This window comes from Cyphellophora europaea (assembly GCF_000365145.1).
Source record: "Cyphellophora europaea CBS 101466 unplaced genomic scaffold supercont1.2, whole genome shotgun sequence".
Classification (NCBI taxonomy): domain Eukaryota; kingdom Fungi; phylum Ascomycota; class Eurotiomycetes; order Chaetothyriales; family Cyphellophoraceae; genus Cyphellophora; species Cyphellophora europaea.
Genome location: NW_008481808.1, coordinates 32,323 through 57,651, shown reverse-complemented (window position 1 = coordinate 57,651; position 25,329 = coordinate 32,323). Strand labels below are relative to the sequence as shown.

The 25,329-nt window shown below is 54.6% G+C and overlaps 10 protein-coding genes across 10 annotated transcripts; 5 read left to right on the top strand and 5 right to left on the bottom strand.

Moving 5' to 3' along the window:
• Positions 1-1,529: 1,529 nt before the first annotated feature.
• HMPREF1541_01484 (uncharacterized protein) lies at positions 1,530-5,096 on the top strand (the record flags this gene model as incomplete). The annotated part of the gene is made up of 1 exon (XM_008715844.1): positions 1,530-5,096. One exon carries the CDS (start codon positions 1,530-1,532, stop codon positions 5,094-5,096), a length of 3,567 nt encoding a protein of 1,188 aa, XP_008714066.1.
• A 1,169-nt stretch (positions 5,097-6,265) lies between these two features.
• On the bottom strand, positions 6,266-7,324 carry HMPREF1541_01483 (uncharacterized protein; the record flags this gene model as incomplete). The annotated part of the gene is made up of 1 exon (XM_008715843.1): positions 6,266-7,324. The coding sequence occupies one exon, from the start codon at positions 7,322-7,324 to the stop codon at positions 6,266-6,268; it is 1,059 nt and encodes a 352-aa protein (XP_008714065.1).
• A 1,575-nt stretch (positions 7,325-8,899) lies between these two features.
• Positions 8,900-10,273, top strand: HMPREF1541_01482 (uncharacterized protein; the record flags this gene model as incomplete). The annotated part of the gene is made up of 1 exon (XM_008715842.1): positions 8,900-10,273. The coding sequence occupies one exon, from the start codon at positions 8,900-8,902 to the stop codon at positions 10,271-10,273; it is 1,374 nt and encodes a 457-aa protein (XP_008714064.1).
• Positions 10,274-10,444: 171 nt separating this feature from the next.
• Positions 10,445-12,552, bottom strand: HMPREF1541_01481 (uncharacterized protein; the record flags this gene model as incomplete). The annotated part of the gene is made up of 2 exons (XM_008715841.1): positions 10,445-12,388; positions 12,436-12,552. 2 exons carry the CDS (start codon positions 12,550-12,552, stop codon positions 10,445-10,447), a joined length of 2,061 nt encoding a protein of 686 aa, XP_008714063.1.
• A 253-nt stretch (positions 12,553-12,805) lies between these two features.
• HMPREF1541_01480 (uncharacterized protein) lies at positions 12,806-13,528 on the top strand (the record flags this gene model as incomplete). Its single annotated transcript, XM_008715840.1, has 1 exon — positions 12,806-13,528. The coding sequence occupies one exon, from the start codon at positions 12,806-12,808 to the stop codon at positions 13,526-13,528; it is 723 nt and encodes a 240-aa protein (XP_008714062.1).
• Position 13,529: 1 nt separating this feature from the next.
• On the bottom strand, positions 13,530-14,610 carry HMPREF1541_01479 (uncharacterized protein; the record flags this gene model as incomplete). The annotated part of the gene is made up of 2 exons (XM_008715839.1): positions 13,530-14,120; positions 14,170-14,610. 2 exons carry the CDS (start codon positions 14,608-14,610, stop codon positions 13,530-13,532), a joined length of 1,032 nt encoding a protein of 343 aa, XP_008714061.1.
• Positions 14,611-14,919: 309 nt separating this feature from the next.
• Positions 14,920-15,954, bottom strand: HMPREF1541_01478 (uncharacterized protein; the record flags this gene model as incomplete). Its single annotated transcript, XM_008715838.1, has 1 exon — positions 14,920-15,954. One exon carries the CDS (start codon positions 15,952-15,954, stop codon positions 14,920-14,922), a length of 1,035 nt encoding a protein of 344 aa, XP_008714060.1.
• A 1,801-nt stretch (positions 15,955-17,755) lies between these two features.
• On the bottom strand, positions 17,756-18,516 carry HMPREF1541_01477 (uncharacterized protein; the record flags this gene model as incomplete). The annotated part of the gene is made up of 3 exons (XM_008715837.1): positions 17,756-18,223; positions 18,267-18,420; positions 18,470-18,516. The coding sequence occupies 3 exons, from the start codon at positions 18,514-18,516 to the stop codon at positions 17,756-17,758; spliced, it is 669 nt and encodes a 222-aa protein (XP_008714059.1).
• A 2,853-nt stretch (positions 18,517-21,369) lies between these two features.
• HMPREF1541_01476 (uncharacterized protein) lies at positions 21,370-22,987 on the top strand (the record flags this gene model as incomplete). Its single annotated transcript, XM_008715836.1, has 3 exons — positions 21,370-21,714; positions 21,765-22,611; positions 22,704-22,987. 3 exons carry the CDS (start codon positions 21,370-21,372, stop codon positions 22,985-22,987), a joined length of 1,476 nt encoding a protein of 491 aa, XP_008714058.1.
• A 644-nt stretch (positions 22,988-23,631) lies between these two features.
• On the top strand, positions 23,632-25,254 carry HMPREF1541_01475 (uncharacterized protein; the record flags this gene model as incomplete). The annotated part of the gene is made up of 1 exon (XM_008715835.1): positions 23,632-25,254. The coding sequence occupies one exon, from the start codon at positions 23,632-23,634 to the stop codon at positions 25,252-25,254; it is 1,623 nt and encodes a 540-aa protein (XP_008714057.1).
• Between the last annotated feature and the right edge of the window lie 75 nt (positions 25,255-25,329).

The following is a 25,329-nucleotide window of genomic DNA, read 5'->3' as shown; positions in this document are numbered from 1 at the left end:
CTGTGGACGGAGCTTGCCGCCGTCTTCTCGTGGTAAGCAAAGTGTTTGTCGCTTGGGCAACGATGAGCTGGCCGGCGAATTTGAACTGGTTGTCGCACGAACTATTGCTCGATGCTGCAGCGCCAACAATGGCCAAGAGGCGCCAATCAGGTGGATTGCGGGGGCTAGCGGCCACAACCTCTTTTTAGTGAGGTCGTCTGGATGTCATGGTGCAGAATGGAGGAGGCAAAAATGTGGTAGGGCGGTCGGGCGTCGACCGGGACTTGCAGAAGACGCAGCTTTCGGCGAGCGGCCTGCGGGCCGAGTGGGAGAGCGACAGAGCGAACACTCGGCCCTCTGCTGAGAAATGCGCCCACAGGTTGTTAGCATCAATCAACACTGTTCATCCTGATGAGAGGCGGCCTGTGTCGAAAGCCCGCAGCCCGCTTAGGGCCTCACTTTAGGCGAGACAGGAGCACCCGGAAACGGAGTTGCTAAGTAAAAGTGATAGCCATGGGTTGAGTCGTCCGGGAGGCCTGTCGATCGATTGGCCGGGCGCCGATCGCAAGACCTAAGTTCCAACTCGTGCCCAACAGCACTCAACAGTTCGCTGACATGTGAAAGTGGTCCTTCGCCTGGCGAAACGTGCTGAAGAATTCGTATGATTTTGATGTACTGCCAGGGTGTCGAGTGAGATATGGGCCCCATTGCCTGATCACTGCAGGACCGTGCTCATGTCTCACCGCGTAGGCGGCATACGGAAAGGTTTCTACTGTCTGCTTGTAGCCGCTGGTCGCAGGCTACCTGCCCTCGGTGCTCTCTCTCTCTCCTTCTCTCTTTCGGGGTTACTGGATAAACTTTGCGGGGTGGGCACAGAAAATTCGCGAACTGGCAGGGCTTGTCGGGCTCGTCAGGACAATTCGCGCACAGGCACCGCAGGCGGGAGGGTGCATGATTGGAATGACTTGCATGAGGGGATCGGCTGGTGGGCAGAATCCAGCAGTAGTGCCGTTGGTGCCTCTCCATGCCCACAAAGGGTAAGCAGGAACTCTTGACTGCTCAAGTTGAGGGGGCCACGCGAAAAGAAGGCGTGTTGGCGGGTCCCACTATCAGCCCATGGCCGCCTATGATGCTCTTACTTGGTGGCGTTCATGATAGGCAGCTCCAATCAGACCTCACCCTCTCGCTTCCCATCGCAGCCCGGCTCTCTCTTCACGACTCCAAATCCATTATTCTGCTGCTGGCCTGCAATTCCTGTCCCCTCCATCTTACCATACTGTCGGACAAAGTCCTTGACCCGACCATTGCTCCCATTGTTTTCCTTCCAACCTCGCGCATCCACTGCTGTTATCGGTCGTACCACACACTCCATAAGCTACGAGCCCCAACCGACCCCTCCAAACCGACATCGGATTCCTTCTGGCACTCGACGCACCCACCTCTTGTACCGTGCCCGTCTTCCATGGCACACGACCTGGCGCAACTTGGTTTTTTCAACACTTAAATGCGATGAGTGTACTCTCCTGAACAGATAGGCGACTCTCGGAGGCATGACAGATCCTGTTGGCATCACCTGGGCTCCGGATCTGAGGGAAAAGGATCATGATGTGAACAAAGAACAGGATGAGACCTCGTTGAGTACACCCGTCGCCAGGCAGCCATTACGCCAGCAACAGGGCTACTTCGACCTGCCTGCGCCATCCTCATCCTCATGCCGTCCCGCCTCGCCTTCACTGGCACATTCTCCCGTCCTCTCACACGATGCGCAGCACCTGGAGAAATCGGCATTACGCACCTCTTCAGGTTCACTAAGAGGTCTCGCCGACCGCTCATCAGATACACTCCGGCGGGTCTTGTCCGGGCGATCGTCCAACGGACACTTGCGTGGCCGGCGCACCTCACATGGCAAATCCGCGTCCACCTCGGTCCCTCGACCAAGCCCTAATTCCGAACACCCCGTCTATCCAGACCAGTCCTTCGCTGCATTGCATGCGCAACTTCATAACGCTAGACCGTACCCACCGCTTAGAACACGCAGTTCGCATCCGGCGCACAATCTCCTGTACAACGATCTGGCCCGGCATCACCTGCAGGACAAGACGGAACTGCCTAGCGCCGCTACCGCCCACAATACTCCCCACGCAAGTCCTGGGCTTTTCAATCTGCCTCGTGCACCCTCGGCTCCACCAGAAGACCAGCTGTACTACCAGTTGCACCATCTCCAACAGCCGAAAGAGAGCCACACCGTTGAAATCGACTACGACATGCTTTCAGGAAACAAGTTTATCAATGACTACGAGGTCATGACCGAGCTTGGTCGCGGCGAGCACGGCAAGGTCAAGCTAGGCCGTCATCTCAGTCTCAACGCCCTCGTCGCCATCAAGATCGTGCCTCGATATTCACGTCACCGTCGCCTGGGACGACTAGGCGCGCCCGAGGATCAAACCAAGAAAGAAGTTGCTGTCCTGAAAAAGGCTCGTCACCGCAACGTGGTCAGTCTGCTTGAGGTCATTGACGATCCTAATAAGAACAAGGTCTATCTGGTCCTCGAATACGTGGAGCGAGGCGAAATCAAATGGCACAAGAAGGGCGTTGGACAGATTGTTCGCTTTGCATATCTACGCTTTCAAGCAGAGAAAAGAGGCACCACCATCACCCCCGAGGAAGCCGAGCGACAGGCATACAGCATCGAGCAGCTCCGCCAGCGCATGGAGGCGCTCGAGCGATCTCGGCGCAAAGGCACCGCTCCCGAGGGTCCTGTCCACTGGAGTAACGAGCATGGAGGCGACGATGACGAGTGTTACGAAGAGCCGATGCCCGACGTTTCTCGATCAGGCTCCATTGTCGAGATCGAGCAACCTGCCAGGGGCTACGCACATGATGACTACGTTGGTGAGCCGCTTGCAGGCAGCATGTTCGGCTCCTATGTCAACGATTCTTATCGGAACCGCGCTTTCAGTCTCGCCGGTATGAGTGCAATCTCCATGGCTTCTCATGTCTCATCCGACTTCGATCTCGAGCTTGAAGAGGAAGAGACTTACGTCCCGGCTCTCACCCTCGACGAAGCCAAGCGAGCCTTTCGAGATGTGGTGATTGGTTTGGACTTCTTACACAATATCGGCATCATTCATCGAGACATCAAGCCAGCCAACCTGCTACTGGCGAAAGATGGCACGGTCAAGATTTCTGATTTCGGTGTGTCCTACTTGGGCCGTCCTACATCGGGCGAAGATGAACTCACCGCCAAGGATGTGTCGATGCTTGACAACGAGCGAGAGCTTGCTCGTTCCGTCGGCACTCCCGCATTCTGGGCTCCAGAAGTCTGCTACACCGAGGACCATGCCGTCCAGGACATCTTCGGGGGCGTTACGCCCAAAGTCACCGGTGCACTCGATCTGTGGGCGCTTGGAATCACGCTCTACTGCATGGTCTACGCACGTTTGCCCTTCATGGCTGGAGACGGCGAGGATGCCGGCCTAACGCACAACATCTGTTATGAACAGGTCTTCTGTCCGAGACAACGCCTCGTTCCTGTTGACACGTCGACCGAAAAGTTTACCCTCGTCGGCCCGCCCTCCATGAATAGTAACAAGCGACTCGACTACGAACTCAAATTCGAGCCAGTGCCCGATCCGGTCCGCGATCTCATCTCCAAGCTTCTGACCAAGGATCCAGCCCGGCGTATGACCATTGCAGAAGCTAAGCAGCATCCTTGGGTGGTTGAGAATCTGGCCGACCCGTCTTCATGGATGGTCTCCGGCATTGATCCCGACAAGAAAACCCGGATTGTCAATCCCGACGAGAGAGAAGTCTCCCATGCAGTCGGGAAGCGAACCATCATGGAGAGAACACTCCAGGGCTTCAACCGGATAGCTGCCGTTGCAAACACCATGTTGGGCCGCAAAGACAGCCGCAAGCGTGCATCCAGCGCAGCCACATCTGCAAGCCACTCTAGCGAGTCCGTCAATTCTCCCACGTCGAATGCGAGCACAGTCGGCAAATCGACGAGGGACCAAGAGGCGCGCAGATCCAGTCTTCGAGGAGACGAGCTATTGGCGGCTCTCAAAGCGTCGCGCGAGAATGGCGACCATCCCCTCGCTCAGAGTCAGACTGCCAGTCCAGACGACTCGGAGATGGGGTCTATGGATGATGAGAGACGGCCTCGAGCTGCTAATCGCGGAACCTCGACGCTTTCAAATGCCGACTCGGTCAGCACTGTCAAGGCGTACCAGCCTGGCTCGACACATCTACAGCTGCCCTCCATTCACTCCGAAAACGTTGGCGACTCCCCCGAGACCAACTTGCGCGCTAGAGTCGAGAATATATGGGAAGGCACTACGCGCACGTTTGAACGCCTCGCGAGTCGAACTCGCTGGAGAGCTGAGCGCTCTCCATCATCAAGCCGCGCATCGTCAGAAGCAGATATACATGCAGGCGCTAGTCTTGGGCTGAGCACAGAATCTGTAAGCGGGTCTATCGCCACGCCTGAGCAGCTAATGTCACCCGTTGACTACAATGTTCAGCCACCTTCGCAGACGCTTTGGGGGGTCGATCATGATGTGTCGAAGGGCAAGGGCTCAGTGCGCGCACCTCAATCCAGTGACGCCGCCTTTGAGCATGCGCAGGAGGTCAACCATCGGCGATTCATCCAAGAGCAAGACCTCAAAGCTGAAGCGGAGGCCCAGGCAAACAACGAGCCGGGATCTTCAACAGCCGAGTGCCCTCCTAGCCCGGACGACTTCACCTACCAAGCGAAGAGGCAGCAAATCCAGGCTGGACCCTCGGCGAGCACCATTGCTTCCTCGGGCGGCGACCTTGGCAACATCAGCCAGAGCATGTCCAATCCTAGCTTCGGCATGACCAGCAGTAATGCCTCGACTCCGCCCCCCGAGCTTTCCCTTACCGTCGAGAAGGATCCACCACCGGCTGGCGAGGAGCCCAATTGGATGAAAACCGCTGATACGGTTATTGAGCACGGCCGACCATCGAACGTAGCGACCGGAAAAGCGCTCGAAGAGCAGTTTGATACCGCCGACGACGTCGATGACGAAGACTACGACAGCGAGGAGGATGACGGCATAATGATGATGAGCACTGCTTCGACTCGGAAGCGATGAAGCTGTTGGCTACGCACAGCACATAGAAACGGAATCATACACGAACACAGCACGACCCTGCATTTCCAACGATAGAGATACCCCTGGGCATGCGACATTCGATGGGGGTTTATAGACAGCATGGCGTTATTTGCATACGGCGTCGGGTGGAGCTAAGCGATCGATGCATAGGATGGGTTATCTCATGGACTTCTTACCGATACCAGAGAAAAAGGCATGAACGGACTGCACCCGGGCGGTCAGCCAGATGCATTTGATATCGACGCTTTGGACAGTGACAAAAGGGGAGGGCTTTACATTGCTGCAGCGAAGAGACGTTGGCACCGCAGCTGTACATCACGCAGCATTTTCTTGAGTTGGGTGAAAAGGCTTGTGGTTAATTGGTAGCTGCCGGAATCACACCTGACAGCTCAGAATCCCTATTCCTTTCGATGAGGTTTGGTCATGTAGAAGAGGTTGTACTATCTTCGGCCATAGTAGTAGTAGTAGCATACTCAGCATCATTTGCAAGAATATCACACCGACCATATCATTTTCACTACGCCGAGAAACGCCGAGAAATGGAAACCAGAGCCGCAAACAACATGTCTGTTCTCTTTCCCTCCATGTACTGCCATGCATGCCAGCAGTTCTCCTTTTTGATCACTTTGTTGTAAGCAGCATGCAGAGCAAAGATGCTTTGCAACAATCACAGGTGCAAGCACATCGACTACTGTCCTCCCTCACGCTGGTTGGTCCTTCGATTGTGATAACCTCAACCGCGGGACCCTTCGTCTAACTGCTGGTCTGCCACGATTCGTTACGAGCGTGAACGAGCCTGGACTCGAGTCCTGTCCCGACGATGTACCTTGTGATGACTGTAGCCCAAGATTTGCGCAGTGTCGCTCAACTGTTGGGCCCCCTCCTCAGTGGGACAAAATCCCTTCTGGGCGACTCGGTCTCGTCGCGCCACTCGCAGAATTTGGCAGCGACCTTTGCAAGATAACCAAAGTTTCTACTGTGCATAGATGCATCATCTGACGCGGTGGGAAGATGTGGTCTTTCAAGGCATGAGCTATAAGTTGAGCTGCTCTGAATCGCAGTGAACTTTTGCGTATCATTGATCCACTACACACACATGCTAAGTCGAAACCCGACCCACTTTCCAAACGCCAGTCCAAACCCCTTCCTTACACGACAGGGTCCGTGGGGTTGGTCTTTGCCACCAGCAGAGGATCCTCGTTATCGTAAGGGAATTCCGGCAGATCCTTCTCCTTCATGCCAAACGCCGACGCAATGATCCTCCGCGACATGACGGTGCCCGCCTGGCGGAACCCCACATCCTTGGGCATGGGCTGATCGAAGAAGATCAAGAAGTGGATCTTCTCCTCGCCGACCACCTCGATCTGATGCGGGTAGCTGGCGGGTATAAAGTAGACGTCGCCGGGATGGAGCGTGAAGGTGTCGACGCTCCCGTCCGGGTCCATGATGGACATCCTCGCGTTGCCTTGGCGGATGTAGCCCAGCTCCACCGTGTCGGGATGCCAGTGCGGTTCGCGCATGCCCTCGTCTTCCACGCGCAGGCTGTACATGGCGATGTTGGTCAGGATCTTCCAGTACTGCGAGCGCGCCTTCTTGGCGGACCCCACGCCCTCCGCGTAGGTGGGCGCCTGCATCTCTTCGATGCCGAAGCGGTTCGGGTGCGGCCAGTGGGCGTTTTCGGGAATCTGCGCCGCGCCCTCGCGCTTCACGATGACCTTGGGCTTGGTGGTGCGGGGCGCGTTGGCGAAGACGGCCGCGTCGACGTTCCAGGTGTTGCCGAGGACGTTGTCCGTGAACGCGCCCGCAGAGGCCGACAAGGTGAAGTCCTTGGGCGTCTCGTGCCGTAGGCACAGCAGGAGCGTGGCCCTTTCAGACCCGACGTTGTCGACGGTGAAGAGCGCGCCCGAATGCACGTGGAACATCTGACCCTCCTTTACGGTGAAGGTGGACATGTCGGAAGCGTGGTCGAGGGTACGAACCAGCGTCTTGCCCTCAACCACATAGGCGAGGACGTTGCAGTTGACGAACCATTTAGGCTCGAGGATGGCGTTCGGCACAAGCTCGATTTTCTGTAGGGAGAGGTTCTTAAGCAGGGGAAGCTCGGTGGTGGTGAACTGTTGGATGTTTCCGAGCTCATTTTCGAAGATGGGACGGGAGTCCCGCAGATTGATCTTGTGCTTGGACAAGCGTTCTTGTTGTGCGATCATGTTGGGTGGTGGTAGTGCTGGGTGGGTTTACTGAGGCGCTTCCGAGGTGGAATATATCGGATGATGATGAATGCAAGTCTGAGATGCGAGAAAATCTTGGATTGAAAGCGTTGCTGTGAGTGGTACTTTGTGGTTTGCACTGCTTATCTGTTGTGATGCAGGTGGCAGCCGCATCAGCGTGCCCCGTAGCATTTATACGCTTCGTTTCTCTGTCTCTGGCTCAGTCTATGCTCAGTGATGCGACCCTCCATGATGGCCGCACGGCAAGAGGGTGACGTTGCCCGGCCGTGTCCGAACAACATACGTCCAGCCTCAGAGCATATGGCTCAACTAAAGTTACCAGTGTCGATCCTCCTGTCCAAACATTCTCCCGTGGAAGTTCCGGCACCGCTGACTCAACGGAAGGCTCGGGCTTTGACGACAAGGCTGTCATGACATCTGTGCCTCTGATTGGACCACCCCGACCTCAGATCACATCAACTCCCCGCGAGAAGCTCTGAACGGCTTGACGTCTCATAAAGGTGTGTCAGCAATCCTCCCGAAGTCTGCGTGAATGAAGCAGCGCAATTCGCGGCTCTAGAACACCAGACCGAAGCTGGAATTAGGTTGCGCCACTCCCGACTTACGAGATGTCGCCAATCGTGCCAGGACCGAGGAGCTAGCGGATTTCTTTCCCATGCGAGCCATGGTCTACGCTTGGGTGAGCATCGTGCGGCGCTTGTCCCCGTCCTCCAATGCTTATGCGCTCTGAGAAGACCTGGGAACATGATGGCGCCCCAAGCACCGACATTCATGACCCCATGACGGCGGGTTAGCTGTTTCACAAGCGGTCCTTCCAAGAAGTAGCGTCGCGGCTGATGCGATGTGGTAGTGACAAATTATCTTGGAGTCTGTCGTCAGGCATGACAGGCGTCCTGCAGCAATATGGCCCTGAGTTACAGCCTACCGGCGACGGCACTCCCGGGACCGACCATGACGCGTCGTGCGGCCATGAACCTAGATGAACGATTTAGCACAGAATAGCATCTTGAAATTCTCGGCAGAAAGATCTGCCACACCTACCTGGATAGGCAATACCAGCGACCCCGACCACTGGTTTACCACTCAGATCAAAGCACAAATTGTCGTTGTCAGGGGAAGCTGCCTCTGAACGAATGGCGTGGCACTTACATCAAGCCTCGTTCAGCACTCAGATCTGAGAGATGATCCCGCATGGCCGATGGCTGTACCTCAAACTCAGATGCTTAGCATAACATCCCCTCATGGTGTTGACTTGTGGAGGCTTTCTTTCGAGGTGTCTGTGAGGGTGCCAGGGCCTCGGAGTCGAACTCGGACGTTACGCCCTGCAACGGCACTTTGATGAACAGCGAAAATGCGCCGTCGACGAGCTCGTTGATGTCATGGCATTGGTATGGCGTTGGTGGTATGCAGACGCTCCACTGAGTGTGGGAATGAACACCAAAGGTAATATATTGCAGGTGCTACGCTGCCTGAAGTCGCTTCCCTGGACAATCGGTGCCCTTCCAGCTCCGTTGACAGCATACGAATTGAGCTCTCGCTTCTCCCTACCTAAGAATGGCATCCACAGCCACGGACCAGCGACAGTCGCAAGACATCGAGCTGCAGCTCTCAGAGACCAGTACCACGAAGCGTGAGGACCCTATCCCGCGCGAAGATGGTTCAGAACCCAAGAGCACATTCATGCGCGTCTGCAAGAACTTTTCAACCGTCTGGTCAGCTCTCCCAATCTACACTTCTATCCCTGCCACTTTCCGAGCTAACTCCTTCAGGTTCACCGTCTGCATGGACACCGGTGTCCTCTCTATCATCCTACACCAGTTTCCATACCCCTCGCACTGGACCCGCGTCTGCAGCACCATCCTCTTCGTCCTCAATCTCGTCCTCTTCCTCCTCTTCATCACCATTTACCTTCTGCGCTGGACCTTCTACCGCACCTCGACCTTCAGCCACACGTCCGTCGACGCTGAAGAAATCGCCCTCCAAGCCTGTCCGACCATCACCTGGCTGACCCTCACCATCCAAGTTCAGCTCATCTGCGCCCAGTCCTGGGGCTATGGCTTCACCATCCTCGCCTTCGTCATGTGGTGGATCAGCCTGTTATGGATCACCACCATCTGCGTCCTCCTCTACCTGCACCTCATCAAGCACCCCTCCCACTCCATCGTCGACAAATGGCTCCCCACCGCCGTCTTCATTCCCATCGTCGGCCTCTTCACGCAAGCCAATGCCGCAGGCCTCATCGTCAACGGCGCCACCAACGACACTCACCTCTCCGCCGCCCTCGCCATCCCCCTCATCATCGTTGGCTTCATGCTCGTCGGCTTCGGCCTCGGCCTCGCCACCATCATGTACGCCATCTACATGCACCGCCTGATGACGAGTGGCTTTCCTGAGAGCCTCAAGATCCCCTCCATGATCCTCACCATCGGCCCCTGCGGCCAGAGTGCCTCCGCCCTGATCCAACTGGGCAACGCCGCCGTCACACACAGCAATTTCGCCACGTACGACAGAGGCACGTTCCTGACCGCCACCGCCGCACCGGTGCTGAGAGTGCAGTGCACGCTCGCCGCGCTGCTGCTCGTCGGCTTCGCCATCTTTTGGATGTCCGTCGACTACTACGCGCTGGTATCCGGTCTTGTGCGCCGGCAGATCAAGCCCAGCCTCTTCTGGTGGAGCAGCATCTTCCCCGTCGGCACAGTGGTGACGGCGTTGGCCGGGTTGGGGACGGAGCTGGACTCGCCCGCGTTCAAGATCTGCGCCATCATCCTGTTTGTGTTTTTGTTCCTGATTTATGTCGTCAATGCGGTAATCACGGTGCCGATGACGCTGGATGGCAGCTTCCTGGGCTTGGAGAAGGGGTTTGAGCATGGCTTTCACCGAGAGTCGAAGAGGGCGAGGAAGTTCGAGGAAGAGTCACAGGGAGCGTGAGCATAGTGGTCGTGGGATATGAGCATAAGAGCGAAGGCATCGATTGGGACAAATGTAGATGTGATTGCTCCTCTGAGCCTTATTACCAATGGGGATAATGCCACGATATCGCTAGTACGCTACACCACCGTATAAATGCTATCTATGCGAGATCAACAGGAAAAGCAATGCTCACAGTCTCAGACCGTTCATGCCAAAATTTGATTCGCGACGCCTGGAGGTTCGCGCGATCTTCGGAGTCTTCCAGTCCGGAGCAGTAGACGTGGATGAATTTGACGCTTCGCTGGACATGGTATCGCCTGATCCCTTGCGGTCGAAGCCGAGCGCGGGCGACATGGCCGCTTGTGGCCGCGATCCGTTTGGCTCCGTCGGCCGCTCAGCCAGCTGCGAAGGGCTCTGTGGTAGCAAAGCTGTTGGCTTTCCGGATGAGGACGGCGATTGAGGGCGCTGCGACAAGAAGAACAGTTCCTGAGCGACGAGGAACGCCAGAGCTCCAGCGCCAAGCTTGACGATGGCTTCGTTCTCCCCAGTAGTGACCATCGCGGCCAGCGCGCCAATGGTCACGGTCTCCCCAAGAAACGTGATCGAGGGTATAACAACGGGGTTGATGATCCGGAATGCCGGAACAAGCGCCGCACAGCCCAGAACATAGACTCGAAGGTCAGGTATGGCAATGAGCAGATGCCCGGACAGGAGCCATGCGACCAGGAGAATGAAGAGCATAGCAGCTGAGAACAGTGCGATGTTCGAGGTCGTCGAGGCAGTCGACTCCGGAGTCCGAGCGACCGGTGTTGCGTAAGACTCTCGACTTGACGGGACTTGCGCAAAGCCCGGATTTGCTGGGGCAGGGTGCCGACCAGTGTCTGCCAAAGAGAAGACTTGGCCGAACATGTTTTCTAGACCCGTATCAACCGTGGCTGGAAAGAATTTCGGCTCAGCTAGAATTAGTTGAGGCGGCCCTTTGGCCGAAAGCGGATCACGCTTGTCGAAGAAACCTGGCGGTAGACCAATGGATTGCTTCGTCTCTTGATTTCGCAGTCCACCAGACAGAGTCGGTAGCTTGCCATGAAAGGGCGATGTGCCGGCATCGCGAGGTTTCAGCTGTCGAGGCTTGAAGGAGTGAGAAGGCGTCCAGTCCATTGCGTCCGCGTTCTCGGTAGGGGGAGTCGGCGGCCTCCATGGGCGCAGATGCTGCTGCGGAGGAGCGGCGAGATTGTTGACGGGAAAAGAAGGCGCTTCTTGGGCGGGGGGAGGCGCGAACTGTGATTCCGAGACAAGTCTTGGAGGCTGATACTCCCAGTTGATGAGGGGAGAACTATCGAGCTTGACCACAAAGAGCCCAGAGACGGTCAGGATCAGAAGGACAATGAGCGATATGCAATGGATCATGGTTCGAAGTCGCGCCTCGATGGCAAAATCGGTCAACACAGTCCATGCGACCATTCTGCAGACCAGGACAAGGACTTGGATGGCGTAGTACTCCCCGAGTCCGACCAGCCTGCCTTCTCTTGCTTCGAGCTTGTGCCTCCACTTAGGGTTCCACCAGCTGCAAGCAAAGCCGACGAACATCGCTACCGGGAGAAGGGCCGACGCTTCCTCCTGGCATTTCATAGGAGCCGGCCACCCGGTCAAGCACTGTAGAGCACTCCTGAACATCGGTTGGGAGCCACCTTGTGCACCGAGAAAATGCCAGAGAAGTTGAGTGAAGTTGCTGGCGAAGTAACCAAAGCCAGCACCGGTTATAACAAGCGGTCTCCATTCAAGCGATTGGCCTGCCCGCTTCAGACGCGTCTTTTGCAAATTCCGGAGCATATTGTCTGATTTTGCCGTCTTGGTTGCCGCTCGTAATTGGGCTTGTGCTCGAGGTTCGCAGAGGGCACAGCACTGGGGGTAGTCCTGTTCAATGCGCTCGCGAAATGCGCCGAGGCCGGCAACGGCAGCATGGTAGTTTGGATCGTCTTCATCGGGAATGTAGTCGGCAATGAGACGGGCAAGGATATCTTGATTCTTCAGGCAGGTGTTGCAGAAGATACTGTTGGAAGCGACTGGCGCGAGTCTCGCATACTGCGCGGAAGTGCCAGTAACCTCAGCGGGAGGGTCGGTGATCTCGCCGTTCTGTCGTGGTCAGTAAGCATGACTTTGTGGGAGTTTACCATACGTACCTCGTCAAGGTAATTGACCGCAAGGCAATGCTCACACTGGAACCTGCGTAGATTTGTCTGGTTGGATTTCTTGCCGCAATAATGGCAGTATAGTCGCTTGCGAAGTGAGACTGGCATCGTCAGGGGGAGCGGTGGCAGAAGTCCAGCATGTTGAGAGGGGCTGGAGCAGGGGAGAACAAATGTATTGCCGTATAAGAAGTGAATTGGTGATGAAAGACATGAAAGACTTGCCTTGATGAGATGTAAACATTCAGCCTCGTCCCCGCACTCACGTAGCCTTGCGAGATGATGTTGCATTGGAAGAAAGACGATAATTGCATCTCTGACTGCTGCTTTTCGGTCCTTTTTTCGAAGCCAGACGCAAGTCATCATGGCGTCTGAGGTTCAACAGTGGCCGCTGGCCCGATATGGATTCACGCCGGAGCAGCACTATCGTCTCCTGTACTTCCTCATTTTCACCGTATTCCTCAATCTCGCGATCGCTCGCCTATCCGGTCTGACCATGCGTCCATCACCGGAGAAGCGAGTCAAGACGACGCCTGCAAGTCTCCTGGTCGTACTCGGCAGTGGCGGACATACCTCAGAAATGCTCAACATCCTGCACCAGCTACCAGATCTGCGGCAGGACTACAGACGGACCTACGTGATCAGCTCCGGTGACGCCTTTTCGGCGGCCAAGGCCAGCGACTTTGAGAAGGTGATTGGCAATGGTACGAACGATAACTTTGGTATCGTCACCGTGCACCGGGCACGAAGGGTCCATCAATCTTTAGCCACTGCACCTTTCAGCACGCTCTTTTGTCTTTGGGACTGTGTCAGATTACTGTACAGAGAGCCTCCCGATATCATCCTCACTAATGGCCCGGGCACTGGCGTCTGCGTGGTACTGGCGTCGATCATCTTGCGCTTTTTCTTCTACCGCACAAACAGCATGAGGACGACCTTCATCGAGTCCTGGGCGCGAGTAAAGACACTGAGCCTAAGTGGGAAAATCCTCAAGTTCTTTGTAGATCGCTTCATTGTACAATGGCCACAGCTGGTGAGAGCGTATGGGTCCGATTCGGTGGAATACATTGGTCCGCTCGTTCGATAGTTCACGAGGCAGCCTGGCTTATCTCAAGCTGAATCTCGTTCAAGATTCTTTGACTGTCGAGCTCCTTCGCCTCAAGCTCCCTCCTCCTCTGTGCCAGATGTTCCAAGTGCTGCCGTACTGGCGTTATCAGCCTCCTGCTTTCATACCATTCGCTTCTGGCATCTTCCACGATCTTGTTCGCAACGTAGTTGTCGGCATGTCTTTGCCGGTCACGACGGTATTTTGATCCAAGCTCCTCTGCAATGCTTTGAGGAAATGGCGCATTCAGGACTTCTGGTATATAGGTGTCTTCATTCACATGTAGTCGTGGCGTATCGCACATGTGGCGCGTTCGCTCGGGCACTGCCTCGGCGGGCCAGGGGATCTCAATTCGTGTACCGCCAATGTAGCGCGTATGTTCGGGTATGGTAGAAGCCGGCCCATGATCGTAGATAGGATAGCCTCTTTCTAGGTAGCGGACGATTATGTCTCGATCTAAGCCTTCAGGCTTGAACACCAGCCGTACATCTTCAATGGGAAAAGGGAGTTCGATCGTTGAGATCTTTCGTTCCCTCAACTCAGTGTTCGCGGATGGGGGCAGTTTGATGTCGGCCTGGTTCAAGTAGTTAGCATTTATAATAGGTACGAGACCATGTATTTACCATGTTGACGCCCGAGATCGTCACAGTTCCTTCTTTCTTCCTGACCTCGACAACTTCCCCAATTTGGCCCAGATGCGGGCCCTTCCTGACCACGCAGACTCGATCACCAGCTACAATGTTGCCTCGATTGCCAGAAAGCGCGGATTTGTCCTTTTTCACGTGACTGGGGCGCGACCAGACTGAGAGCTCTCTTGCTGATATAGATCCGAGTGAGCCTCGATCAAGGCCTGCATCGCGGTCAGGAGCCAGTGGTCCAGCCATCCAGTCCTCTCGGCGAGCCTTTCTTTCACTGCGTGATCGCTGATTGAGGCCAGCCTGGTGAGCATGCTGATATGCCCAGTATTGCTTGTCCGCATCCTTCTGCTTTCTCAGAACCGCAGTCCGCACCTTCTTCACTGCTTGTTTCTGAGCTTGGGCATTGATGCGAAGAACCTTCTGCATGGCGGGCAAGCCCAGAGGGTCGTTGGGAAACGGATCGCAAGCAACAGGCTAGTGATGATGAAGGGACAACTCAGGTGTTCAGCATTGAGCGTAGTCTCGGAGTTGTATTGAGATGTGCACTGATGGGATGCTTCTGTCCAGGAAATTTCGCGCCGAAGCTCCACTCCACCCCGAGTGCCAAGCCCGACCTGTCACCAGCTTACCCAGTCCTTCAATTAGACTACATTCAAGTTGCTGGACGACTTGCCGTCAATGATTCCTTCGATTGCTGGAGCTGGCGTACTACATGTTCTCATGGACAGTCGTATTTCATGAACTCGAAATGCCCGTCACCACTACTTTGCCTACCGCTTTGCCTGATTTCATGCGCATGATCGCCCTGGGAGCGTCCTCGAATTCGAATACCTCGTCAATGACACTCTTCAGTCTGCCCTGGGCTACCCAGTCTCGAATTTCTTCCAAAGCGTGCAAGTCCTCATAAGCCAGGACGAATTTCCACTTTCTCCGCACGCCACCAAGCCACCGAGGCCTCAACCAGCTGTCCAGCATCGACCAGACACCCCAGATGTTATCGTCGCTGGCTGCAAGCAGGACAAACTGACCCTCTTCCTTCAGAAAACCCTCAGATTTCCGGTGCAGGCTGAGATCCCTTCCAACGTTGTCCACCGCAAGATCAAATTCCTGCATGGTGCCTGCTTTGACTCGTCTCGCCAACTCGCTTCCGACGTCACTTCCCAGCTTGGTGTAGTCGAGAACCTCGTCGGCTCCTAGACTCCTGCATAGCTCCACGTTTCTCTCAGAGCAGCTGACCACGGTATAGCATCCCAATAGTTTTGCGATCTGTACGGCGAATGTGCCTACACCTCCAGAACCGCCGTTGATGAACACACGAGCGCCCTTCTTTCGGTCAATGAACGGGACAAGCGTTTGATATGCCGAAATCGCTCCTGTGCCTAGGGCAGCGGCATCATCATAGCTGACACCTTTCGGAATCTCCACGATACACGCGCTCTTAGCCTGCATATATTGTGCAAGACTTCCATGCTGTGAAGGCATGTCCAGTCTACCAAATACACGCTTTCCGTCCCGTGGACCACCAACAGCTCGACCTGAAAAATCAAGACCAGGGCTGGCAGGTTTCGGTACCAAAGGCCACGACATCCACAGTCTTTCGGCCACTTTGATTTCTCCGGGATTCAGTGACATGCTGACAACCTCGACCAGCTCGTATCCTTGCTTCTCCTCGAGCAATGCGGGTGGAACCGGCTCCTCAACGAGCTTTATTGCGTTTTCTAGGCCGGCACTGGCCGAGTTGTATTTCCATGCCCGCATTGACTCTGGCATACTGCCTGCTCCCTTCTGGGAGGCCATCAACAATCGAATTTAAAGCTGCTAGTGCTCTTCCTGGCGCACAGAGAGATGATTGAATACAACGATCTCTAGCTGTACGGGGAGACTCCTTATGGTCGTGCCAAGACGGTCAAACTTGCGGCCGAAGTCATTACTCAGCATCCCATAAGGGCGCGCATACTTTCTCGGTATGTTCGGTCGAAGAAATCATTGCTTGAGAGCAGATATAACCGCGTCTTCGAATCGATCAGGCCGAAACTGTCGGTCGGTTGTGGTGATGTAATACTAATGGAAGAGCTTCGTCCGAACGGGCAACCATTTCCGATGGTGCCTCACGAATCTCCGCCGGCCTGGAATTCGTCCGAAAAGATGCTTTGACAGATGTCCTTTTTACATACTGACTGGCTGTAGGTTGGACAAGTTAGAGCTGACTATTAGGCATTTCTTGTCTGCAAATGTCGCCGTCGACAAACCATGACAGATAGCGGTCAAGATTCGTCCTCATCTAGGCCGTTGAGTGTGCGCAATGTTAAGGCCTGACGAGATACTCGTGGATCCGCATCACATCGCCTACACGAATGGTTCTGCCATAATGTCACGTCTTAAGTCTTGGAGCGCGACTCTGCCCAAGATCTAACGAGTAGCTTATATTATCCAACCTAGGGGTTTCGGGACATGTCGCATGGCTAACACTCTGAATAAGCTGTACTGCCCGCTTTCCCGAAATCAAAGGCGGGGCGAACCCCAAGCCCAAAAGTTGGAGAAAGCACTGACCTTGCAGCGGTGTTGCAGCGAACGTCAGCATACAGTGCTATCGAGAAGATATTATGCATCTACATGTCGCCTGCGGCGGAAACCCTCCCAGACCTCCGCACCAACGGGAGGCCGCGCCAACGGCTCGGGCGTTTACGGGGCCCCAAATAGGCAGAGTAGGCAAGTTTTGCAGCTCGTTAGCCTCTGGCGTCTTCCAGTTCCCGCTCGCCCTCCGCGTATACATTGGAGTTACGAATAGGCATGGCTGTGGTATAAAGTTGCACGACAGGCTTCAATTCGGCTATCTGTGCCATTCCTCACTCTACGCCAGACTTGCAGCTTTACATAACTAATCCGTCTCATAAATACGAACGTTTATCACATCGCTGGGGAATCGTACAGTGCACGATGGCGCCCACCAATATTCAGGGATCAGTAACGGCGTGGTCTTCAGGAAGTGGCTCGATCAAGACGGAAGATGGGAAGGAGTTTACCTTCACACAGGAAGACATTGCTCCCACACGATGTACGCAGATCCTGTCTTTTCGTTAGCCCGCTAGGGACACTCTATCCAGATCCTGGGGCTTGTCAACTTTCCACAACTTCCGGGCATTGTCGAGCATGATTGCTGATGCAGACCTAGTTTCGGGCCCATACCAACCCAAAGTCGGTGACAAGGTGATCGGAAATGCTAAGTCCGGGAGCGAAGGAACCATAACTAACGTCATGGAGTTCTTGTGTAAGTTCCATAGGATCTGACATGTACTAGGCTAACGACTGTCCTTACATGCAGAAATGGCAGCGCTCATAGTTGCATGATTTTACGATTCCTCGAATGCGTGTTGCGGCTCCTCTATAGTGCATATGTACAGCAGGTCCAGCTAGAAAGCCAGAATTCGTTTGCCACAAAGGCACCGGTCAAGCACGCTACTTCACGTCTCCGAAACCACTTGTTTCACAATCACCAACACTGGAACATCTTACACCAGTTGTCTAGTATTCATTATTCTTACGATCCACCTCAACCAGTCGAAGATATCTTCTAGGGTGGAAGGCCATGCTCTGCTCGACCGGCCGTGATCGCTTCAAGACATTCTCTCACGCTCGGCCTGGACTTCATCTCATCCAGCCACTTCACGTAGTTTGGAGATCGGTCCAGCACTTCCGCCGTTCCCAGCTGCTTGAACAACCCATCGGCTACATGTGCCCATGTAACGAAGCTGAGATCCGCATAGGTACATTTGTCGCCGACCAGCCATTTGGACTTCTCAAGACAGCTGTCCAGCACCTTGACCAGTCGCTCCGCTTCCTGTGCATAGCGATCGATGGCCGAAGGCAGTTTCTCGGCATGGAATCGGGCGAACCAGGCGAGTTGCCCTAGACAGGGGCCTTGTCCACTGGCTTGAAACAAGAGCCACTGCTGCGTTTCCATCCTATCTGCTTGAGTGTAATTGGAGATCTTGCCCTCGGTATCATACTGTTCGACTAGATAGAGGATGATCGCACCGCTCTACATCTCATCAGCAATGCCTCCAAGCAGGAAAGTCACACACCTCCCATAGTTTGACGCCGGTGTTCGGATCCTCAATGGCTGGGAGTCGTCCGTTGGGGTTGACGCTAATCAAGGGCTCTTTCTTGACATCTGAAAGCTCGATCAAGCGATGAGTGTACGGCAGCTTGAGTTCTTTGAGGATGATGATGACTTTCCTAGAGCAGATTCCTTAGCATGGCTCATACTGCCATGGTCGATACCCACCATGGGTTAGGTGCTCCCCAATGGCCCCAGACAGTTATTGGTTGCATCTTCGAGGTGCAATATGTTCTCAAATCGAGTGACTGAAAGTAAGCTGGTATTTGTTGGGAGATGATGCTGTATTTCTCTCATCAGAGGCTTCGATTGCTTGCACCTTTGTTATCCTTCACTCAAGGCTGCCATACCGGTAAGGTTGATATAATTGGCTGCCTGAAGACGCTACTGTCCTCGCAAACGCAGTTCCGCACTGGGTCCATCAGAGTTGCGCTACCATTTTCGCCACCCTTATACGGAGACACTGAAAAGAGCGGAGATAACCTGTCTCCGAGCTGACATATCTCATACAATCAGCATGGAACGTGTCGGAATCTGTTTTCTGGCAGTCTCGAAGGAGCTCTCCTGCACAGCACATGGCGGACAGCCTTTGGATAGCACGTACTATAGTTCCGCCTATCTAGTCTCCACCACGTGAGGCGTATGAAGTCAGTGAAGCAGAGTTGCCTGAGCTGCAAAGCCAGACGTGTCAAATGCGACGGCGATCAACCGCTTTGTCGAACATGTGCAAGATTTGGCACGCCTTGTATGGGGTATACGACCGGGCTCCACGATAAATCATCTCAATGGCAATCTACATATCGCGCGGGCGGATTGACCGCCCGCCGTCAACCTGTGCCGCTACGCAGGGCAATTCGATTCACGATCATTCCAGAAATGGTCATGACACAGCTTGTCGTTCCAGCATTGACCATGGGTGGGCTTTCAAGTCCGGTATGGTTGCTGACGAGTCTCGAAACAACGCTTGCCCAGCCTCTCACGCAGAGCGGTCACCTGCTACTGGAAACATTCAGCCTGCTATGTATGAGCCTGGAGTGCATGAGAGATGATTCGCAGAGTAGGAAAGGCCGAATCAGAGCGCATCAGGCTTACAAACGCTGCATTTCTACAACCCAGAATTGCTTACGCGATAAATTCGACGGCGAAAGGGCCCTCACCAGAGCTGTATACCTCTTAGCCTTGTTCGAAATGTCTGTTGACGCCCATTGCGAAACATCCTGGCGGCAGCACTTTTCAGGCTTCATGGCTTTGTCAACATCTGAATCCGGGCTACTAGGATGTGGAGCAGATAGCGATATGCTTGCTGCAGGCCTGGACGATACGATGGTAAGGCTACGACAACTAGCACCTCAGCTTGACGCTGTGCTCATCGGGGTCAATCACCCAAGGCAGCTTGATGTCCGGAAATTACGATGCGAGGTTCGGAGGATTCACAAGACATTACTCATCATGAAGGCTATGCGAGAGCGAAAGCTGCATCCTTTTTTCAACGATGCCAGCGCTCTTGGTACCGTCAAGTGGCTCAATGTTTGTACATGCCTGCTGCTGACGACGAATTTTCTGTATGAAACCAAAACGTCTTATGCTCGATGCTCGTCCGAGCCACCAACGAGAGAGCAGCGCAGACTTCCGGCTCTACAGCAAGAGCTCGTGTGGTGTAGTTACCAATACTCTGCAATCTTGCTCGGATGGGAGCCCAATAGTACTCTGCACCAGGCCGAGTATGCCGATCATGGCCTGTACCCATGTATTCGACAGCGAGCGCCAACTATGCTTCAAGGCCTGCTGACGCTACACCCGCTACGCGTTGCGCTAGCCCAAGCCATCCCTGGATCAGCAATTTCAGAGGCCACTTGTAGCATGCTCTGCAGGATGGGGAGCCTTTGTTACTTGCCCAGAGCGGTGGTGGTGAGCTCAGCTTATCCGTTGCGAGAAGCAGTCAACTACTCAGAAGTCCTGGACGGGCTTATCTTGCTGTCAAAAGGTTTCGCGCTTGGTCCTTGCTCGACGTAGAGAAACAGTGTGGACCGGACCTCGAGTCCTCTAATAAGAGTGCTATTGGCTATGACAGAGGTCAGGAATGATGCCCTGGAAAGCCCCATATCACGTTGTCTGCGAACTAGAGTGGGCGGAAGATTGTATAATAGAGACATGACTGAAGGCTTAGAGGGCACCACGGCACTGTGCCGCTGTGACTTGAGCAATGTCCTGTTCGAGAGGAAGATGGCTCCTGTAAGGACAGCCGACTGATAGTTCAGCATTTCGTGGAGGTCTGTTGTTTTTGTGGTCCGAACAAGGCAGGCGTCTTGCATACTGGTGGATAAGGCGGATCTCTTCCATGATTGACTCTACATACTAAACTTGTGATTCCGGGCATGTGCGAGCCCGGCACCCAAGCGTCGCTCACCTGCACACCATTCAGTCCAACTAGTTGACTCGCCAATCAAGCCTACGAGTGGGGCAAACTCGGTTCAGTCGTCAACGAGGCCGAATGAGATTCCATCAGGGGATTCATGGTCTGTTCTTCATTGTCTGACAATTCTGAACGTTTGACGAAGGGAAATTCTCCACGTCAAAGTCTGGTTGGAAGTTATACACGAATACGAGGATTGAAGCGCCCACTCGTGATGTTCGGGGTCTGGCCGGTTCGAGCAAGTCTGGGCATCAGATCAGTTGTAAGATCTCGCGATAGATCACAGCTAGACCCTAGCGCTCGCATTGACTCATGCGCTCTCCCCGCTTCGAGTATCCAGTCAATGTGGAGTGCCGAAGCAGGTGCTGTGCATGACGTGCAAGCGGCTCCCAATAACAGCACACTGGGCCGTCGGTAGGAGGTGGAAAGCTGAGGTCGGTCTCTTGACCTCGTATATGAAGGATCTGGGCTTCGGTTGTTTCAGTTTATGAGGACAGTCTCGTAGAACCTATGGGCAGCGCGGACACTGCGTGACGTGCTTTCGCAGGAGCTGATAAACGCAAAGACCTCCACCTCACCTCAAAACTTTATGCTGCCTGAGAAGCAAGCTCCTGGAAATTTGTAACCCAAGCATTGCACGCAGCTCATAACCACCATGTCGCCATCTGCAACATCCAACGGGACTACCAACGGTGCCACAAATGGTGCCCACTCTGTCCTTGACTGGCACAGCTTCTGCAATGTCATCGATGGCAAACTCACCACGACGGAGAAGACTCGAACGGGAATCAATCCTGCGACCTCCGAGCCCAATGATCCTGTCCCAGTCTCGACTCCAGAAGACGTCGATCGAGCTGTCGCTGCCGCGGAGAAAGCATTCCCGAGCTGGGCAGACACGCCTTACGGCGAGCGCAGAAAGGCCGTTAACGCCTTTGCTGATGCGCTTGAGGGTGAGAAGGAGAACTTCGCGAAGCTCTTGGTGAAGGAGCAGGGCAAGCCAGTGGGTCAAGAAGCGTTAGTCGACCTAATAAGTATGCTGAACTTATCTAGCTCCACTTTGCGCGTTTCGAGATCGACTTTACCTTGCAGATCATGCGCACAGTGACCTCTTTCGACCTACCTACTGAAGAGATCGTGAACGAGCCAGACAGGCGAGTCCTTGTGCGCTATGTGCCGCTTGGCCCCACGGTCGGCATTGTTCCCTGGAACTATCCCATTCTCCTTGCGTGTGGTAAGATCGCCCCAGCCCTACTTACGGGCAACACCATCATAATCAAACCCTCTCCGTTCACGCCGTGCGGAGATCTGAAGCTGTGTGAGCTTGGGCAGCGCTTCTTCCCACCCGGAGTATTGCAGTGCCTGTCAGGCGATGACAATCTTGGTCCCTGGATGACTGCACATCCTGGTCCGCGCAAGATCAGCTTCACGGGCAGCTCTGCGACAGGGAAGAAAGTCATGGCTTCGGCTTCTGCGACACTCAAGCGAGTCACGCTTGAGCTTGGCGGAAACGACCCAGCCATCGTGCTGGATGATGTGGACGTTGAGCAAGTAGCACCGAAGATTGCCACTCTGGCTTTCCTGAACAGTGGCCAGATTTGTCTTGCGCTAAAGCGAATTTTTGTGCAGGAGGGAATCTATGACAAGTTCAGGGACGCAATGGTCCGATATACCCAGACCCTGAAGATGGGCGAGGGCAATGAAGATGGGGTCTTCCTTGGGCCCATCCAGAACAGTATGCAGTACGAGAGGGTGAAGGGGTTCTTTGCAGAGATCGAGCAGCAAGAGCAGAAGGTGGCTGTGGGGGGCAAGAATCCGGATGGGAAGGGGTACTTTATCACGCCTACCATCCTTGAGAATCCGAAGGACGAGAGTAGGATTGTGACAGAGGAGCCATTTGGTAAGTTGTCGCTGACCGCAATGTGGGCCTCGCTCTGTGTTCCCGTAACGCACCGTGAGACTGGGCATGAGATGCTAACGGACCTGGTGTAGGGCCTATCGTGCCCCTTCTGCAGTTCACAACCGAAGAGGAAGCAGTCGCGCGTGCGAACAAGACGAATCTTGGACTGGGAGCTTCGGTTTGGTCCGGCAACGTCGAGCGTGCCAACAAATTGGCGGCCAAGTTGGAAGCGGGCAATGTTTGGGTCAACACCCACTTCGAGCTGGATCCCAGGGCGCCGTTTGGTGGACACAAGGAGAGTGGAATTGGTCTCGAGTTTGGTATGGGAGGCTTGAAAGGCTGGTGCAACAGCCAAACATTGTACCTGAGGAAGTGAACGGTGGGTATGTCTCTTGGGAGATCATGACGAAAGGGGCGCCGTTAAAGGGCGCAAGATTGACCAAGTTGTTGGCAAAGCCCGATGTCGGGACTTGGAGTTCGTGTGTCAAATGTAACGCCAAAAGGTCTGTGTGGCTATTTGCTTCTGTCGGCATCGGACCAGGCTGAACGCGTGTCGTAGAGGCCTCTTCATCCGCGGGATGTTTTTCGCAGCAAGCCCTCGTCTTGACGTCCTTCAGGATGCTTTCGGTGGTCTTTCGCACGCTCCTTCCGCTCGCTTGCCAGCTACAGATTCCCCCTACTTCCACGTCCGCACTGACTTCGGCTCGTGGCACACATGCTCGCGGTCGAGAAGGACTGAGGGTATCTAGGCTCGCTCTGTAAGATCGACTTTCCGCCCCCGCTGATGTCCGCGATGCCACGCCGTGATTTCAAGGCGGGGCTCAAACTCAGTTTAAGCTCAGCCGGAGGGTTTCTGATGACCCACCAGAGCTAATAACAAAAATTGACGATGTCAACCCCGGATCTTGACATCGAACCTGTGGAGAGCCCGTGCCGGTCCAGCAGGTCGATTGCGAGGTCTTCGGATGCTCAAATACGCACTGTCCGTTGATTCCTCACAATATTTCAGCATCGACCACCATGTCTCTCTCCGAACGAAGCCAGAGACGTCTCAGCCGCGATGAACAAGTGGAGGAGGATGCTGTGGCCTTGGAGGACCTCGGCCATTCGCAGGAGCTTGTCCGCCAATTCAGTCCATGGAGCATGTTTGCGCTTGCCTTCACAGTGTTGGGCACGTGGTCTACACTTGCGCAGAATCTCTCGACAGGAATCAGCGCTGGCGGACCCGTGACAATCCTTTGGGGCCTCGTCCTGGTCACCCTCTGCAACCTCTGTGTTGCAGCCTCGCTGGGTGAGCTCCTGAGCGCCATGCCAACTGCGCTCGGCCAAGCATTCTGGGTTTACAGCTTCTGGCCGACTCCTCAGGGACGCTTTCTTTCCTACATGACGGCTTGGATCAACACCTTTGGCTGGTGGACGATCACGGGCTCGCAAGCTGCCTTTATGGCGGAGTTCATCCTCGCAATGAAGGTTCTATTCGACGAAGATTGGGCTCCAGCAGGATGGGGCTGGGTTTCCTTTTTGCTCTACATTGCCATCATCCTCCTACTCACCGTCGTCAATGTTGTTGCTTGCCGCAGAGACAAGGTTCTGCCGTGGATCAATAGCGTGGTTGGAGCAATGTTCATGCTCTTGTTCGTCGTCTTCGCCCTGGCTCTCATCATCAGCACCGGTGTCAGGCCTGGAAAACGGTTTCAGCCAGGCTCATTCGTCTTCGGCAATTGGAGGAACGAAAGCGGTTGGCCGGGCGGCGTGATCTGGTTCACCGGCCTTGTTCAGTCAGCATACGGTCTCACGGCCTTCGACGCGTGTATTCACATGGTCGAGGAGCTGCCGTCACCCAGCAAGATGGGTCCACGCATTGTCTGGATGTCTGTCTTGACCGGCGCAATATCAGGCTTCATTTTTATGATGGTCTGTCTCTTCTGCATGCAGGACTTTGACAACATCCTCTCCGCCGACTACCCGTTCATCGAGCTTTGCGTTGAGACAATCGGATTGACTGGAGCTGCCACTCTATTGGCACTCTTCATCGTGAATGGCGTCGGACAGAATCTGAGCCTGGCAACCACAGCATCCCGCCTGACATGGAGTTTCGCCCGAGACGGCGGCGTTCCATTTTATGCATACTTCGCCAAAGTCGACCCCTACTGGAGAGTACCAGTTCGCGCCACGTGGGCTCAAGGGGTTATTGCTGGGCTAGTCGGAGTCCTCTACCTGTTCGCCGACACTGTTCTTGAAGCCATCCTCAGCGTCAGCACCATCGCTCTCACGATCTCCTACGCGATCCCGATCATTGTTCTACTTGTTGTCGGGCGCGAACAGCTTTCTCCCTCACGCCCTTTCAATCTTGGACGGTTAGGAACACCTTTTAACATTGTGTCAATTATATACTGCGGTGTGACGACCGTGTTCTTCTTCTTCCCAGATGGACCGAATCCGAGTATTGCGGATATGAATTGGGCGATAGCCGTGTTCGGCGTGATGTTGGTTATTTCGGTTGGCTTCTGGTTCATCCAGGGCCATCGCTCCTATCTGCAGACCGACACTGCAAATATCGGAATCATGATAGCGCGACAAGAATCGGGAGCAGTGAGACCGAAACACCCCGACGAAGATTCGCGCCCGGTGATCAAGAAGTAATTCTCGGTTGATAGCTACATCAAGGATAGACCGGTGTTTCATCAACGGTACAGCTAGTTTCGTCGAAATACATTT